Source organism: Haliotis cracherodii, unplaced genomic scaffold (assembly GCF_022045235.1).
Source record: "Haliotis cracherodii isolate W230 unplaced genomic scaffold, xgHalCrac1.p SCAF_13, whole genome shotgun sequence".
NCBI classification, from domain to species: Eukaryota; Metazoa; Mollusca; class Gastropoda; order Lepetellida; family Haliotidae; genus Haliotis; species Haliotis cracherodii.
Window position 1 is genome coordinate 6,847,676 of NW_027266268.1, and position 17,643 is coordinate 6,865,318.

At 40.1% G+C, this 17,643-nt stretch overlaps 1 protein-coding gene across 1 annotated transcript in view; it reads left to right on the forward strand.

Annotated features, from left to right (window-relative positions):
• LOC139459556 (protein crumbs-like) overlaps positions 1-17,643 on the forward strand; it is a 102,860-nt gene that overhangs the window by 60,149 nt on the left and 25,068 nt on the right. Inside the window, exons 13-15 of the mRNA XM_071241102.1 lie at positions 4,370-4,703; positions 8,436-8,671; positions 16,929-17,270. Coding sequence (XP_071097203.1) covers positions 4,370-4,703; positions 8,436-8,671; positions 16,929-17,270 — 912 coding nt within the window. The remainder of the gene's footprint in view (positions 1-4,369; positions 4,704-8,435; positions 8,672-16,928; positions 17,271-17,643) is intronic.

Genomic DNA, 17,643 nt, shown 5'->3' on the forward strand with positions numbered 1-17,643 from the left:
TATTGTCAGTATACTGAGGTTCACTCTTTCCATGATACATATCACAATGTCATTTTTTTATGCTCGGTATATCAGGTTATTTCAAAGAGAAATTTTTGTCAAGTGTTTAATGTTTGAACTTGCCAAATACCCGGAGCGTGCATCCGGAGAATGCTTTCGAGTGTATTTATTGAATTAGTAAACATTTTGTTGTTCCAGCATCTTGTTTTGTTCCATTTGTTTTGTTCCAATTCATACAATGATGTTTCAAATTTCTTCTGAATTCAAAATTTAGAATTATACACTATATTCTGATATGTATGGCAATACAGCCTTGTGCATTGTTAAATATTGTGTGATACACTTCAAACTTCCAATACCCATCTCGAAAGTTCATCAAGATGAACAGTGACATTGTTGCACCTTGTTTTGACGTGGACACTGATACCAGTATTCCACAACAAGCACCACAAATTGCTTGACACAGGAAGTAGCCGGCGTTCAGCTAATGAACAACCTGACAATTTTGGTGTCACTCTCCCTCAGCCTGTATTCCTTCTGTGCAGTCTGAGTTTAAACTCAGCAATTAAATATGATCTCACACGGATGAGACGACTAAGGGAGTCAAATATTTAATCTCACCATGAGTTGGCTAAATACACTCAGTTAGTCATCCGGCCGCTAGTATTGTTGGAGCACCAAGTGGGATTCTCTTGATTCCAGGAATTGGCCACATCATAGTGCTAATTATACAGAGTTAGGAGGGGCACTTTACAGCTTGTTTGTATTTCTGATGAATTTATCAGTCAGGTCATTCTGTTTTTGTTTTCTTGCCTGTTCGTTTCGTCACTGTGGTTTAGTACTATATCTTATGTGAGAGTTGGTACAGAATATTAAAAAAAATCATGATGTCATTAAAGCCTCCAATCACAAACATTTGAACAAGAAAACTGTGCAACATACACAAGACAAATTGCGATATTACCAATTAGAAAGAAATAAAAAAACAGATATTTGTGTTCCCTAGTCCACCACAAGTCCAAGTGAACTTTGAGCTTATTTCTGTCAAAACAAATATCAAATGTACCTTCTTTTTCAAAAGGAACAATTTGAGAAATTCAAATACCATATTCGACGTAATAAGCGCCCAGAGCACTCCAAATTAGAAATAGGGGCTCTTTTTAGAATGTAATTTTTGTGAGGAGAAGTTGAAAGAATGTAAATTTCATGGTTTATGCTGACAGCCTGAAATGATACCAAAGAAAAGTCTGTGCGTATTATACACAACAGACATGTTTTCCAGAATTGAATTGCCCATAATTAAGGGTGCATATATAACCCACGAGTGTGTAGTATACACGAATAAATAAGTCTTGAGTACATTGATCAATCAGAAGGGGTGCTAATTGGGATCGTTCACTAGCCGATACATTAGCAAATATCGCCATGGGGGCTTATTACGTCGAATACGGTAACTGTTTTCCACCTTAACAACATGCTTCTACATCAGTCTGTATGCTTTTCATTTACCAAACTACCACTGTGCACCTTCATATGAGATTAATGTTCAGCATTCACTGCTAATATACCTGAAAACTGTGCTGTGCAGCAAATTGTCGCAGCTTACCTGTCAACTGCAATCTAGTTTACCTAGTCAACACCGCCTGGCGATCAGGGCAAGTAATCGGGGTCCGAGACTCCTGCTTGTGTGGCTTGAGTGGGGTGGTCACCATGGCACTCGATCGCGAGCTGGTGCACTTGAATTTTTATTCCAGCCAACCAGGTCAACCTGGCGATCAGGGCAAGTAATCGGGGTCCGAGACTCCTGCTTGTGTGACCTGTCTTCGGGAATTTTTTTACAATGAGAATCTCTCTCCGCCAAATCTTAATTAAATCTTTATATCTACGTCTTGTGTCTGTTGTTAGTCATTATAAATCTTTCTTATCATTTGAAGAATTACAGTGCATTGGTGTTGTTTTGGCTGAAAATGAACCACATATTCTAAAGATTTAAAAAAAAATTAATTAAAATTCAATAAAATTAATAAAATTCAAATTTTGCCAAGCAATTGCTCATGACAAAGGTCACAGTGACATGAGTGATTGTTTTCATTCCCCAAGTAGAGAGGGCCAGTAGTTTGAAAGAAAGGCAAAAACCTGAGGTGTCACTTTCTTTGTACCTTTGACCACAATGTTCGTTGCAATGGTATGAATGTACCCTGGTCCATTATTATTTTCAGTTTGAAGTTGTGAATGAATATATACTCCACCTCCCGCCAAAAAACACATGACAAGATTCCCCAGTATATATATCTACCACAGTTGAAATGGAAGGAAAGCCTGAGATATAATTCTCTTTATTACCAGAAAAAATGGCTTCCTGAATATCCTGGAATGTCTTGACAAGTGTTTAAGTTGTGTAGGAGACTAGAAGACTAGTAATCCGGATATATATAATTATAATTAGTGTTTTCTTATCAATATTTATGTGATCACAGTTTGTTTTGTTTGAGTGTCTCAACGCACTTTTGAAATTATGTCTGAAGGTTTCAGAATGATGACTAAAAATACATCCAACAAAATTTTGAGATATTTAAAAAAAAATTTCATCATCAAGTATTGAAATTGAAATCATAAGCGTAATAATTTCTGATTTAAAATTCAAAGCATTAAAGGCTGAGAATTTCCCAAAAGCTGAAATCCATCAATCTGCTTCCATTTAATTATTTTCCCATAAATTATATCATCCCATGGTGGGTATTCCAATTCTTTAATTTTCACATTTATGAAATACGAGGCTGTTACTTTTATATGGGTCAGTTTCCCAAAATAAAAGCTGTGCCTTGATTACCATAATCTGAACAAGCGAACCTCATCCTTTGTCTCGGCATACTCAGACCAGCAATCATTCTCGACCATAACGTTGGAATTTTTTCTCTCCAAAATTTATTGAAAGTTACAAAAGTCATTATGTGATGACGAAGCACTGTTAAGGAATAATGACAAATGACATCTAGCTAGGAATCTGCAATAGCTGTCCATGGAGATTCGTATTTCACACGAGGTCTCTTTATTCTGGTTTCGTTTCGCCATCAATCATGCATTGTTCGGAAATGTACGCTGAGTCGAATCTCTCCCTCTCACTGTCTCACACCATGGGGGGGCTTTCAGGAATGGTGGTCTGACACAAATTGCCATTTGCGGAACTCCATTGATCCCACTCTGAGAATGCCACCCTGTTGTTAGTTTGAATGTTGATATTTTAAGGTCTTAATTGTCAATCTTTCCAAGTAATGCATGGTCTTCAGGATTGGTTTCTTTGTGAGGAGGCCTAAGTCCTCTGTTTGCTATACCCTGGGTACCACCAGAAGGATAAAGGGAAATCAGAGACTATTAAATAGTGTTGTAAGAATTAATATGTTTAATATAATTGTTTTAATATATTACATTGAATATATTATGATGTTTGTGTGATATTAAATCTACACATGGTTGTGGAATATTAATTATACTTAAAAAAATAAATAGTTTGGATCATTGGTGAGTGAGTGAGTGAGTGAGTGAGTGAGCATCATGGCTTCATAGTGAGTGTGGGGCGGTGGTGTAGCCTAGTGGTTAAAGCGTTTGTTCGTCATGCCGAAGACCAGGGTTTGATTCCCACATGGGTACAATTTTGTGAAGCCCATTTCTGGTGTCCCCAGCTGTGATATTGCTGGAATTTTGCTAAAAGCAGCGTAAACCCATACTCACTCACTCATAGTGAATGTTGTTTTGTGTCAGCTAAGTTCCAGCTATGTCACAGCATCCTGTAAATAATCAAAACTGGCACAACTAAACCTGTGGTTGGTCATGAGCTACATTGTCTGTGCTCTGGGTGTTGCAGGACACACTACCAGTCAGGCACACATTGTAAGCGTCCATCCCTGTAGTGGACAGCTCTGACAAACAACACAGTGTTTTGGTGAGTGCAGCATTCAACAACAAATATCGTATTCGACGTAATAAGCGCCCACGACGATATTTGCTAATATAGTGGCTAGTGAACAATCCCAAGTAACACCCCTTCCAATTTATCAATGTACACAAGACTTATTTATTCGTGTATAATACGCATTCGTGTGTTATATGCACCCTTAATTATGGGCAATTAAATTCTGGAAAATATATCTGTCATGTATAATGTGCACAGACTTTTCTTTTGTATCATTTCAGGCTGTCAGCATAAACCACGAAATTTATGATCTTTCAACTTCAAAATTTTATTCTAATAAGAACCCCATATTTCTAATTTTGAGAGCGCCCTGGGCGCTTATTACGTCAGACATGGTAAGCTCACCCTTTCTTACTCCCCAGATCTGTTCTCAATTTGAGTGTACCCGTTTCATTTCAGGGTCCAATTGCCAGAGCAACATAGATGACTGTAAGTCTGGCCCTTGTCAACATGGTGGCACGTGCATGGACGAAGTCAACGCCTTCCGCTGCCAATGTCTGAGCGGGTACACTGGATCTATATGTGAGAGCGAGGTTGATGAATGTGGGTATGGGTTCTGCCAAAATGGAGCCACCTGCACGGATGCTTTCAACGACTATAGCTGCACATGCTCGGGAGGATGGACAGGGAAGAACTGCAGTGCGGACATTGACGAATGTGCAACAGCACCGTGTGCTAATGGTGCAACTTGCATCAACCTCGTCAATCAGTATCGGTGTGCGTGCACTCCCGGGTAGGTGGTCTGAAACCTGTGTTCGTGTCAATTTCAATTGACAGATGCATCCACTGACTTCTAATAGACTTGGTTTTTCCTGTTAAAGAAGGTTCCCTTGGGAAACTTTTAAAACTTTGATCATCTAAATTGTTATTTTGAAGTGAAACACTGTTTGATTTCATTGCTTTCGTTTAATGTCATGGATGTAATGATGCAGATAGTTGTGTTACAAGCAGCATCTGCTCAGACCAAAGACCAGCCTTGGATCAGGGCCCGGTTCTACGAAGCGATCTTAGTGCTACGATTGTTGTAAATCTATGTTTAAGTAATGAAGTTACAATCCTCTTAGCATTACGATTGTTTTGTGGAACAGGCCCTTGAATCCTTTTTATGTCCTCAACAACCTCTTTGATCGAGACGTTTTTGTGTTCCCAGTGAAAATGTCCACATAAATGAATTTCCAAAGGGACAGTTCATTGTTTATCAAGTAATATGAGTTGCGGGTGTGAATAGCGGGTTACTGGGTTTTACAAGTGTACAGTTGACAAGGAAGAAAGTGCCATGATAGATTAACTTTAGTCATATTAAAGATTCTGGCGTTCTTGAACTTCAGGGCAGTGGGGATAGCCTAGTGGTTAAAGCATTCGCTCGTCACGCCGAAGACTCGGGTTCGATTCCCAACATGGGTACAATGTGTAAAGCCCATTTCTGGTGTCCCCTGCCGTGATATTGCTGGAATATTGCTAAAAGCTGCGTAAAACCATACTCACTCACTCTTGAACTTCTTTGGAGTCGCATTTAAGTGACCTGTTGTTGCATGATGTATCTCAGTGTAGATCAGTTCACATATGTATTAGATGTGAAAACAAGTTTCTTAGGGACAGGTCATTTATTACAGGGGTATGACCCTCCCCTAATGCTGTCATATTTTTCGATGACCCAATGTCCTTGTAAATTTTCTTCATGAACATCCTTGAAAAAATATAACGCAAAAGCACTGTATATTTATTTTTTTTAATGTCAATTTTTGACATGACCTTCCCTTCCATCTCTGTATACATGAGGACAAGAAACCTTTTTGAATAACAGCATATTAATTATTTGTAATGACGGTACAGGTCTACGTCTTACCACTGACAACAATAAGGAAGTTGTTGCCATAAATATTTCATCACTTCGTCTTCTTACATCTTCTAAATGCCAGTCAACGGCTTCATCTGTATATCATAAACAAACCATACCACAAAATCCATCTTACTTGGATACCATGATTCACCACGACTTAAAAGCTCTCCAGCCATCTAAAATGTACAGTAGTCTAACACAATCACTGCTCGGAGACCCATCAACTGTTCACCCCTATAATCTGATTTGTGTCACTTGAAAGTTTTTTGAAAAAAAAAATCAATAATTATTTCAACGTGAATAATTTGTAGAAAGTCCTTCATGTTATTGATTTTCTTTGTTTGGGTTCTAATTCAATTAGTCTGTTTCAGGATGTAGATTTTTTTATAATGTTAACTTCAGGCCATCAAAACAGAGATCTCCACACAAAGACACAGGGCTGTGATAAGGTTACACAGAACATGAAGGCTGTCAGGGCTCATTATCATCAAATGAGAAACAAGGGAACATTTTACATTAAGCTTTTGTTTATGTTAATTTACAGGTGCAGGATTGAAGTTTCAATAGTGTTTTTAGTTGTCTCAGAATTGTATCAGAATCCTAGTGGATGTGGAAAAGCAATATCAGTCTGCAACTTTAGTCACTAGACCGAAGCCTGAGTCTAGTAAAATTCTGTTGGACTGGTAAGCTCAGGTAATAATAGTATATATATATATATATATATATATATATATATATATATATATATATATATATATATATATATATATAAATATATAAAATAACACTAAATTCTGCTGAAATGATGCTAAGAGACAAACGTTTTTGGCACAGACTGCAACTTCCCTTTTGCCCGGCACTAGAGAGATGGCACTCCCAACACAGGTTGGGGCTATAAATAGATTCAGATAAGCCTAGTAGGAGGAGGGGGCGCTGGTGGCCCAGTCATCTAAGGCGCCACAATTCGCCGTGCAGAGTTGCATCCCTTGGGCATGCCAGAAACCTATGATTGTGGGTTCGAATCCCGGTTCGCCCCAATTATGTTTCTAGGTTTGTCAGCACCATATCCTTGCTCGTGGGTTTCACTGAGGTTTTAACGTCTGAGACCTGCATCACTTCGGGCTTTCCTCTGACATTAAGCTGGAATAATGTTAAAAGCAGCGTTAAACCCAACTCACTCACTCACTAGGGAGGAAGTCCATTAGACTGAGTGTTCAATGGAACCTCCATTGTCTCAAAGTCAGGATCTATAAAAGTTGAGTTAAATGTTGTTTTAATTAGGGAAATAGGCTCTTTGATTGGCTTAACTTTAAAACATTTCAATGACGAATTGATTGAATTATTCATGGTTTTAGAGTACAAATAAAAGAAGAAAAAAGCTGGAAAAATTGATGATGCAAAGAAGACTTTAAATGTCGTTTCATTGTTAGATCCGAATGACAAGTCGACCACACAATATCTGACTTGGAGGGTGATATGTGGAAATCAATACCATAACCACGAGATGAGAATTGAGTGCTGTCAAACAACATTTGCTGTTTTTAAATTGATTTTTTAAATTTGGTAGCATCACTGTAAAATCTGGGGAGAATGTACTAAATGTCACATGACCTGTAGTTCGAGGCGGAATGCCAATAACATTAAAAAATGGAATATATGTCTGAAAAAAACTATTTTTTTTATTCTGCTTACTTCAAATGTACATATTCACCAAAATAATATTGTGGAAGAGTGATCAAACCATTTAATAAACACTACACACCTGACAACATGTTAAAATAACTTCTTAAAAAACAATTATCCATAACAGTTTTATGGACTTGATAATGTGTTTGAACAGTGAGTGTTATATTTTCTGTTGTAATTGAGTATTTAATGTATGAAAATATTAACATTCGAAACCTCTGGCATCCAAATGAAATTTTCAGGTATCAAATGCTCAATAATGCCTGCAAATCTGAGAACACATGATGTGTATATCCTCAGCTAGAGCTGCACTGTCTATGAACAGTGAGTGTTGTATTTTCTGTTGTTATTGAGTATTTAAAGCTTGAAAATATTAACATTTGAAACCTCTGGCATCCAAATGAAATTTTCAGGTATCAAATGCTCAATAACGCCTGCAAATCTGAGAACACATATTGTGTATATCCTCAGCTAGATCTGCACTGTCTATGAACAGTGAGTGTTATATTTTCTGTTGTTGTTGAATATTTAATACATGAAAATATTAACATTTGAAACCTCTGGCATCCAAATGAAATTTTCAGGTATCAAATGCTCAATAACGCCTGCAAATCTGAGAACACATATTGTGTATATCCTCAGCTAGATCTGCACTGAAGATTATAGTACCAATTATCCCTTTAAAACAACAGTGGCTTGAGTTAAGTACATACCTGCAGAAAATACTATACAGTAAACTACGTTTATAACGAACATGTTTATAATGAACTGCCGGATATAATGAACAGTCTGTTTTATTCCTGGTCAGTATATATGCTGTATATATGCTTATAACAAATTACTGTTATAACGAACTAAAATTAGTGGTCCCTTTGAGTTCGTTATAACTGTAGTTGACTGTATTAAATTCATGTTGATGCTCTGCCTTCCCTTCAACAGGTACACAGGGCTGAGATGCGTGGAGGATATTGACGAGTGTGAGGGGACACCGTGTCTGAACGGAGGTACCTGTGTAGATGCAGTCAATGACTATACCTGTGCGTGCCCCCCTGCCTGGACAGGTAAAAGGTGTGATGTGGAGGTTAACGAATGTGATTCCTCACCTTGTCGGAACAATGCTTCCTGTGTGGATCAGATTGGATTTTACCGATGTACCTGTGAGGCTGGATATACAGGTGAGTTCTAACACACAGTAGCACAATGTAATAGTTGGAATGGGGACACTGACGGCTTAGTCAGGTATTTTGCTGTTTTTAGGTTAATCAGCAACATACCCGTGATCATGGGTTTCACCAAAATTGTAAACTTCTGAAGACCTGCATCACTTCGGGCTTTCCTCCCACATTAAGTTGTTATGCCATGGTATTACTACATTTCAAAACAGGATTAATCCAAACTCCACTCCTCTCCTCTCCCCTCCACTCCACTCCACTCCACTCCACTCCACTCCACTGAGCTGCGCGATATGGTGGTAACGTTCAACATTCTACAGCAGTCCCCAGACCGACCAGTCAGACATTCTCCTGCAGTCATTTGAGACTGCCACAGCTCTAAGATTGCTTGTGGATTGGTGCCAGGTGTTAGACCAAGAGATCTTCAGTTTGGCCACCTCTAGCACATGAACTACTGGAGAATGTCTGACTGGCTGGTCCAGTGACTGCATGAGAATGTCTGACTGGCTGGTCCAGTGACTACAGGACTGCAGTAGAATGTCTGCCTGGCAGGTCCAGGGAATGCAGGAAAATGTCTGCCTGGCAGGTCCAGAGACTGCAGGACTGCAGGAAAATGTCTGCCTGGCATGTCCAGAGACTGCAGGACTGCAGGAAAATGTCTGCCTGGCAGGTCCAGGGACTGCAGTAGAATGTCTGCCTGGTTGGCCCAGGGAAGTAGAATGTCCAGTGACTGCATGAGAATGTCTGACTGGCCGGTCCAGAGACTGCAGGACTGCAGGATAATGTCTGACTGGCCAGTCCAGGGAATGCGTGAGAAAGTCTGCCTGGCCGGTCCAGGGAATGCAGTAGAATGTCTGCCTGGCATGTCCAGAGACTGCAGGACTGCAGTAGAATGTCTGCCTGGCATGTCCAGAGACTGCAGGACTGCAGGAGAATGTCTGCCTGGCCGATCTAGGGGCTGCAGTAGAATGTCTGCCTGGTCGGTCTAGGGTCTGCAGTAGAATGTCTGCCTGGCCGATCTAGGGGCTGCAGTAGAATGTCTGCCTGACCGGTCTATTGTCTGCAGTAGAATGTCTGCCTGGCTGGTCCAGAGACTGAGGGACTGCAGTAGAATGTCTGCCTGGCCAGTCAAGTGACTTCTCCATCAGTTAACAGCCAGGAGGAAACACGGACATGAGGACATCGAGAGGGAAATAGCCTATTACTGTGCGCTGCAGGCCACGCTGACCTCTGATGACCCTGGTATTGACCACATTACTGCATCAATTCTACCCCAGCTTTGCTCCATTTCACAAAGCAATCATAGCACTGTGATTGTCATATTTCCCATACTTTAACATAGACGTACGACTGTCGTAGTGCTACAACTGCTTCATGAAATTGGCCCTAGGTTCTCAGGACTCTCTGATACACAGAAGCTCTTCCTTCCATGATGACCCTTTTGTACTGCATCAAGTCTGTTCCTAGGTCCTTCCATGATGTGCACAACTTTTCTCATTCCTAGTTTTACAGGTGAACAAAGTCTTAAGTATTGCATCCAATCCAAGTCGGTAATACAGGGTTAGGGTGAAATGACTCTCAGATTCCGCTTGACAAATGCTAACGAAATCACAGATGTCTCACTCGCTAGTTGTAAATCTCTCTGTTCCAATTACCTTGGAGTGAGTGAGTGAGTGAGTGAATGAGTTAGTACTTAAATGTTTCATTGGCAATATTTCAGCTATTGTCATTGTCTGTCTTGAAATTAGATACATTTGTCACATATATACCTAAATAGGTTAAAGATATGAATGTTTATTAGGATGAACAATATCGAAATAAAATGTTTTTCGCATATGAACTACAAATCTGCACAGCCGCCTGTTATCATCCCGTGAGAAGCCTTGGAATCATGTTCATGATAATAAATCTCTCCATAGCTGGTAGGCTTCAGAATAATGTCGCTAATCAGCACCACGTTCTTGCGTCCTCCAGTTCACACCCAGTGCCTTAGGGGTCACACTTCTTGTCACACAATAACCTGAAGGTGATATCTATAGTCTTCACTTTGCTTGTAGAATACTTGTGTTTGTAGCAGCATCAGCTTCATATGAGAAGTATGTGGGTTTGTAAGAAGGCGTTGTCAGGAGATGTTACATGGTCAGTTTTTGGTGTAATGATGCTAATCAGTCCCTTCTTGAGCCATGCTTTCCGTTTTTCTTCATCGATTGCAAATTGCGACATATTTATTCGCCTCAAAGTTTAAACATGGTAAGGGAAGATTATGTACCAACGAAATTAACACTCAAACTTTGTTCTTCTGGGTAGTACCGAAGTGTTTTGCGAGAATTATCTGATGAGTGCGTTTTCACACCACTTTTAGCCACTTCTATCAATATCATTGTGGGGACACTAGAAATGGGCTTTACACATTGAACCCATGTGTGGAATCAAACCTGGGTCTTCGGTGTGAAGAGTGATTGCTTTAACCACTCTACCACCCTACCGCTCAGCTCACTAAGGGTGGTTACGGGGTTTGACCTGGCTGATTAAGAGTCATTAAACTCAGATTGTGTGGACCTGGTTTGGCTGGTCTAGAGTCAGTTCTGTCATGGCTGTCTTGGTGCACATAGGTCACAAGGCTGATGACGTTAATCACACTCATCCAACTCACCCAACTCACCCACCCAACACTGTGCCTACTTATATGAAATACATCCCGAACTGACATGACAAGATATGTCATTTCCAAAAGACAAATATGTTGAAGTACCCATAATGAATCGTGACATTTAATCCATTTAGTCAGCAAACATTCACCAGGACTGTCCAGCATCCCCCAATACGTCTCCGATAGCGATAAACCTTTCTATTAACCCCTTCCTGGCTGCGGAGTAACTGACTGGAGCTAGCAACGTGCATACTGGCATGTCTTGGAGGAGATGTAAAGCCACTATATACAAATTATGTGGAAAAACTTTGGAAAAATGTTCCTATGCAGAGTAGTCAATTTCAATTATTTCTAGCTTGCCTTGAATATAACTAGACAATAGGATTATGGGAAGACAGCTACAGTCAAACACTGTTGTGTCAAACTTTGATGTGTCAAACTTACGGTTGTCTCAAAGTAAAAGCTTGGTCTTTGCATATTCCTTCTTTATTATAATTCCTAAAGATTTAAGAGTTTGTTTAATCTCGTGTTATATTTTATATGAGCTTGTGATGCAAGTTGAATATGTGAGCTGTTTGTAATTTGGGATGTTTATATAATATTCTTATTGCTCAGTCTTCATGCCAATCAGGAAATGTTTGCCAACTTCATGTTTTGGTTGAGTCGATCCTCGGATAACTCAAAGTATTTACTGGAAGTCACTTCCACTTTAACACAAATGTGTGTGACTGTATTTCAAATGCCGCTCCTGAGATAACGGTTCCTGGATGTCTTGAGAGAGAGGTTGGCAGTGAGAGAGGGTCAGCCTCACTGATAATGACCAGATATTGACCAGACCCGGCCTTACATGGTAAGGAGGTCACTCTAAGGTCCCAACTGATTTGGTTTAAACAATTAACGAAGATACCCAACACGAGGCATGCAGGCGGACTCTCAATCAATGTCCTCAAGATGAGTTCATCACAACTCTCCTGCCTGGTAGTGAAGCTTTAAACTTGGGTTAACCCTTTTCGCATTGTGAACTGGCCACAGTGTGGTCAGTCTGAATAGACCTGGTGTGTCCTGTCATTGTGTGGTCTGTCTGTGTGATTGGTAGTGTGGATACACAATTTAGATTACTGAAAGTAATTTAACCCTTTCAACTGCAATGATAATCGATATATCGTGATGTGCTGCTTTAATTTGATTAACCCTTATGAACCTGGAGTGAGGAAGGTGAAGGGTTTGCATGGTTTGTTCCATGTGAAAGATTACTACTCAACCCGATACTTTCATATTGCCATTGTTAATCTGCTGATTGTTAATCTATGAATGAAACGGGTGGTCCTTAATTTCTTTTAGCTTGTATAATTTACACCACTTGACATGTACTGGTACTGAAAATTACGGGGGTCGTGGGTTGCCCAGTCTTCTAAGGCGCAGCAATTTCGCTGTGCAGAGTTGCACCCCCTGGGCACACCAGAAACCTATGATTGTGGGTTCGAATCCCGGTTTGCCCCAATTATGTTTCTAGGTTTGTCAGCACCATACCCGTGCTCATGGGTTTCACCGAAGTGGTAAACGTCTGAGACCTGCATCACTTGGGGCTTTCCTCTGACATTAAGCTGACACGCTGCGATATAACTGGAATACTGTTAAAAGCGGTGTCAAACCCAACTCACTCACTCACTCACTCACTCACTGAAAGTTACCAACATAAGTTTAATCCCTGTTGTAAATTCATTTCTCAGAGGCAGGGAAATTCTCGTAAATAACGGACGGTTTACATAAAATAGTGTCAAAGTCGAGTTGAAGACAATATGCTTTTAAGACATGCTATTGTTTGTAATTTCATTTTAACTTATATTTCAAGGTTTTTTTAAAAAGAATTCACTCCAAATGAATTAATAACCCTTTCAACCTTTTTTGTATTATTTACTGTTGTCAGTTTTATTTTGGTGTATTGACCAATCCTGATGAAATATCAATTCTATATCTGAAACACTGACTATACCAGGCTGAACTTGAATTACCAGATAAATATAAATCATAGATTTTTCTCGTATCACCACTTCAGTGAAACACATGCATGAGCAAGGGTAGATGAAACATGAAGCAACTTTAGGATGCAGTTCTGCACTTTGACGTGCGCCGCATTTAGACCACGGATTCATCCTTCATCTAACAGAAAAATATCGATGTATAACGTTCAGTTAGAGATAAGTGACCTTGGACGACCGGTTATGAAAGTCTCTTTCATTTGCTGACATTCTAATCAGTGTGGCATGTCAGTCTAAACTTCAAGCTGTCTGGTTGTGATGGGTCTGACAGTAAGGAGCTCGCCTGTGATGGGACAAGACACTCACAGTCGGCTGTGAGAGCACAGTGGTGTAGTGTGGAGTCGATGCTTGTTCAGCAATAGGAAGTGGACACATGTCGACACCAATTAATGTCCTGTGACTGTAGCTTTGTAGAAGCTGGTGGGGTAGGGGGAGGGGGAGTGGGGGAGAGATCATGGCTGGTGTTTCATTGCTTGTTCAGCAAACAGTCGACGTCTGACAACACTAAGTTGTACTTATATGCATTATACCATAGTATAACACTGTGCAGAGTTGTGTCCCTTAGGCATGCCAGGAAACTATAGTTGTGGATTTGAATGCTGGTTGACCCCCAGTTATGATTCTAGGTTTGTCAGGACCATACTCGTACTGATGGATTTCACCAAAGTGGTAAACGTCTGAGACCTGCATCACTTCAGGCTTTCCTCCCACGTCAAGCTGACACGCTGTGATATAACTGGAATACTGTTCGAAGTGGTGTTGAACCAAACTCAAAACTCTCAAACATTATGGTATAGGTAGCAACCAATGAAAAACTATTGAGTTAAATATTATACATTTTGTGATTCTTGCCAAACTGCAACATATAAATGCATATATCATTTCCAAGAACTGCGAACAGAAAGTTTATCCTGTCATATATTTGATGAGAATTATGATATAATTTTTAGGCCACCTGAAAATGTGACAATGATATATGTGCTACATTTTCCTTGTGTCATTATGACTGGAAGTTCCTTAGATGTTAAAGACGATTATTTGTTATGTGGAGTTGACCGTTTAATTTGTGCGTGATGTCTGTCGTGTATCTCCACCGGGCATGGCGGCCAGCACCCCATGGACGACAGTGATAGGGCAGCTGGTCGTCAGACGGAGACAAATCCTATTCCCTATCCACAATAATGATGAGATTATTATTAAAGGAGCAAAAGGACCCTTGAGAGTCTGAAATGTCGTTGAATCGATCCATTAAAACCCCCCAGTGTCAGTTATAGGAATGAAGAGGCAGACCTCGGATAGGAGACTCCTGAGTGGTGTGTCACCATCTTTACCATGTCCCACAGTGACAGCATATCTCTAGTAGACTTCGATTTACACATTCGTAAGGTAACACCCTATTGTCAAGCTTGCTTGAATTTAGTTTCTTTAATATAAGGGAATGTTTTATATGTGTGTGTTACTCAGGTTGAGTGAGTGAGTGAATATGGTTTTACGCCACTTTTAGCAATATTCCAGCAAGATCACGGCGGGGGACACGAGAAATGGGCTTCACACATTGTACCCTTGTGGGGAATCAAACCCTGGGCCCACTTGCACAAAGCGATCTTAGCGCTAAGATGATCATAACTCCCATACTTTAACATAGGCTTACAATAGTCGTAGCACTAAGATTGCTTTGTGCAAGTGGGCCCTGATCTTTGGCATGGTGAGCAAACTCACAGACTTTTTTTTTGTTCAGTTTCTTTCTAAGTTGGATATTGGCATATTTGCAAGACTGCAAGACTAAAAAATGCCAATTTCTAACACTAGAGTCTCTGTGGAATATTCCCTCCAAGATCAACACAGGACATACATATATATATATATCCGTGTCAAGATGCTATAACTGGAGATAAGTGTTCTTGGGCTGTAGAAGGAAATGTGATTATCCTACATGTCTGAGCTGCTGCAGTTGTTAAGGGGAAAAACACAAGTTCGCCAATAGGGTTAGGTGTCTCAGCAAAAACATGAAGTGGTTGAAAATGCCAAATGCAAAAAGGATTTTAGTTTCTTGAGGATCCATGTCTTGAGTGTCATGTGACCTGATGGTGTTGGCGATGTGAAATAGATGGACTGTCTCAGAGAGCAGTGTCCAGGGAATTTGTGTGAACTGTTCTTGAGTTTATCTCTTGGTGATAGCATATAATTATTTTTTTTAAAATGAAAATTAAGTTTCATGTCTGAAGAAAGGAGCATATGGGTCCTTACAATGCCATAACTTATTGAGCCTGTTCTGTGGGTGTTACATGTTAGTGTGAGGCTGTTGTGGTTTTTATTTCACCAGTAGCACCTGCTGCCTCAAAAAATGGAGAATTACTTCAGACCTACTACTTTATGATCAAAGAAAGTTTCCACATTGAGATGTGACCGATACCTTCTTGTTTTTTAAGAAAAGTACAATAATTTACAGACGTCTACAGAGCCGATTCATATACATCTTCCCTAGGCAGAGAGTTAACTGACTGTAGCAGGGCCTGGAGTCATTCTACAGATGACCTTACCTTGTCAGCTTGCTGACGGGGTTAACCTCTTTGGTCATGTGGACAAGGCGTCCAACCTCGATCAGAAGGTCCGTGGTTCGAATCCCATCACAGGACTCGGAAATTTTATGACCGACACATGACTGTAAAAGTCCAGTTTCCAACCTTGCCGAACTAGCCTGGTATTATGGAGTTACCTTTTGGCTGGACTATCAAGTCTATTCATATTCGAATCCAATCAAAATCGCGCAACGAAATCGGAATCTGGTTCATAAACTATCATGCAGATTTCAGTACGTGATTTCATGCATTTCGCGATGTAAGACCCGTTTTATCATAATGTAGACCTTGATTATCGATCAGATGATCTTCACAAGGCACCGCTGTTTTGCCTTTGAAGCAAATGCAAGTGATACGAGAGGTGGAATCTGACTGGTCCATAGGAGATGCTTAGAAGGGACATAACTCGCAATAGCCATTGGTGGCGCTACGATTGAGCCCAGGAATTCCAGCCTAGTTCAGCAAGGGTAGAAACTGGACTTTTAAAGTCAGCTAACTCTCTTGCCTCGGGAAGATGATCCCCCTGTGAAAGTTATATAAATATATATATTGTATACAGTTATCCCCACATGGATACAATGTATGAAGTCCTTTTCTGGAATGCCCCTAGTTATATTGCTGGAAACTTGCTAATGTGTGGTGTATAGAGTGTCTGCCTGGAGAGTGTGAGGTCGGTGATCCAATTCACTGGCCTTGTCATGCCAAAAGACACTTAAGGATGTGTCTCAGAGGTGTCTCCATGTTAATCTGTGGCATAGTATCTCAGTGGGCTTGGACAATTGAGCGTACAAATGTGCATGCATATCGCTATTATAAGTAAAATAATCTTGAAACTGAAGACAGGACGCCTTATTATATTAAACCCAATTTTTCCTTGAATCACCTTAAAAAGGCATAAACCATACTCACTCACTCACTCACTCACTCACTCACTCACTCACTCATGTATTAATATTTGAAAGAAGTTTCTCACAAATGAAAATAATTTTCAGGATCTGACTGTGAGACGGACATAGATGACTGCCAGGTGGCGCCGTGTAAAAATGGTGGCACTTGTCAAGATGGCATCAACAGCTTCACCTGTGTCTGCGCTAGCGGTTTCACGGGTGCGACATGTTCTGTGGACATCGACGACTGTGTGTCAGGCCTGTGTTTATTTGGCTCTACGTGCGTGGACCTGGTCAATAGCTACACCTGTTTGTGCGCGGCCGGATACACAGGAAGATCATGTGACCACGATATTGACGAATGTGCGTCTGGACCCTGCTACAATGGTGGCACGTGTGCAGATGGACGAGCTTCATACTCCTGTCAGTGTCCTTTGGGATTCACAGGTAGGAGAATGTCAAATGTAATTTGTGTGAGGTCACAAGATAAAACACTCTATCCTATATTGATAAACATATATTGATTAGAAATATTCTTATATATATTTAGAAAATTTTGATAATATGGCTCCAATAAAAACAAACCCGTTTTTTATGTCACCTCGTTTGAAAGTTTTTATATACTAATTTCAAAAAGTTTACCCAAACATTCTGTGAGAGCTTCATACTCCTGTCAGTGTCCTTTGGGATTCACAGGTAGGAGAATGTCAAATGTAATTTGTGTGAGGTCACAAGATAAAACACTCTATCCTATATTGATAAACATATATTGATTAGAAATATTCTTATATATATTTAGAAAATTTTGATAATATGGCTC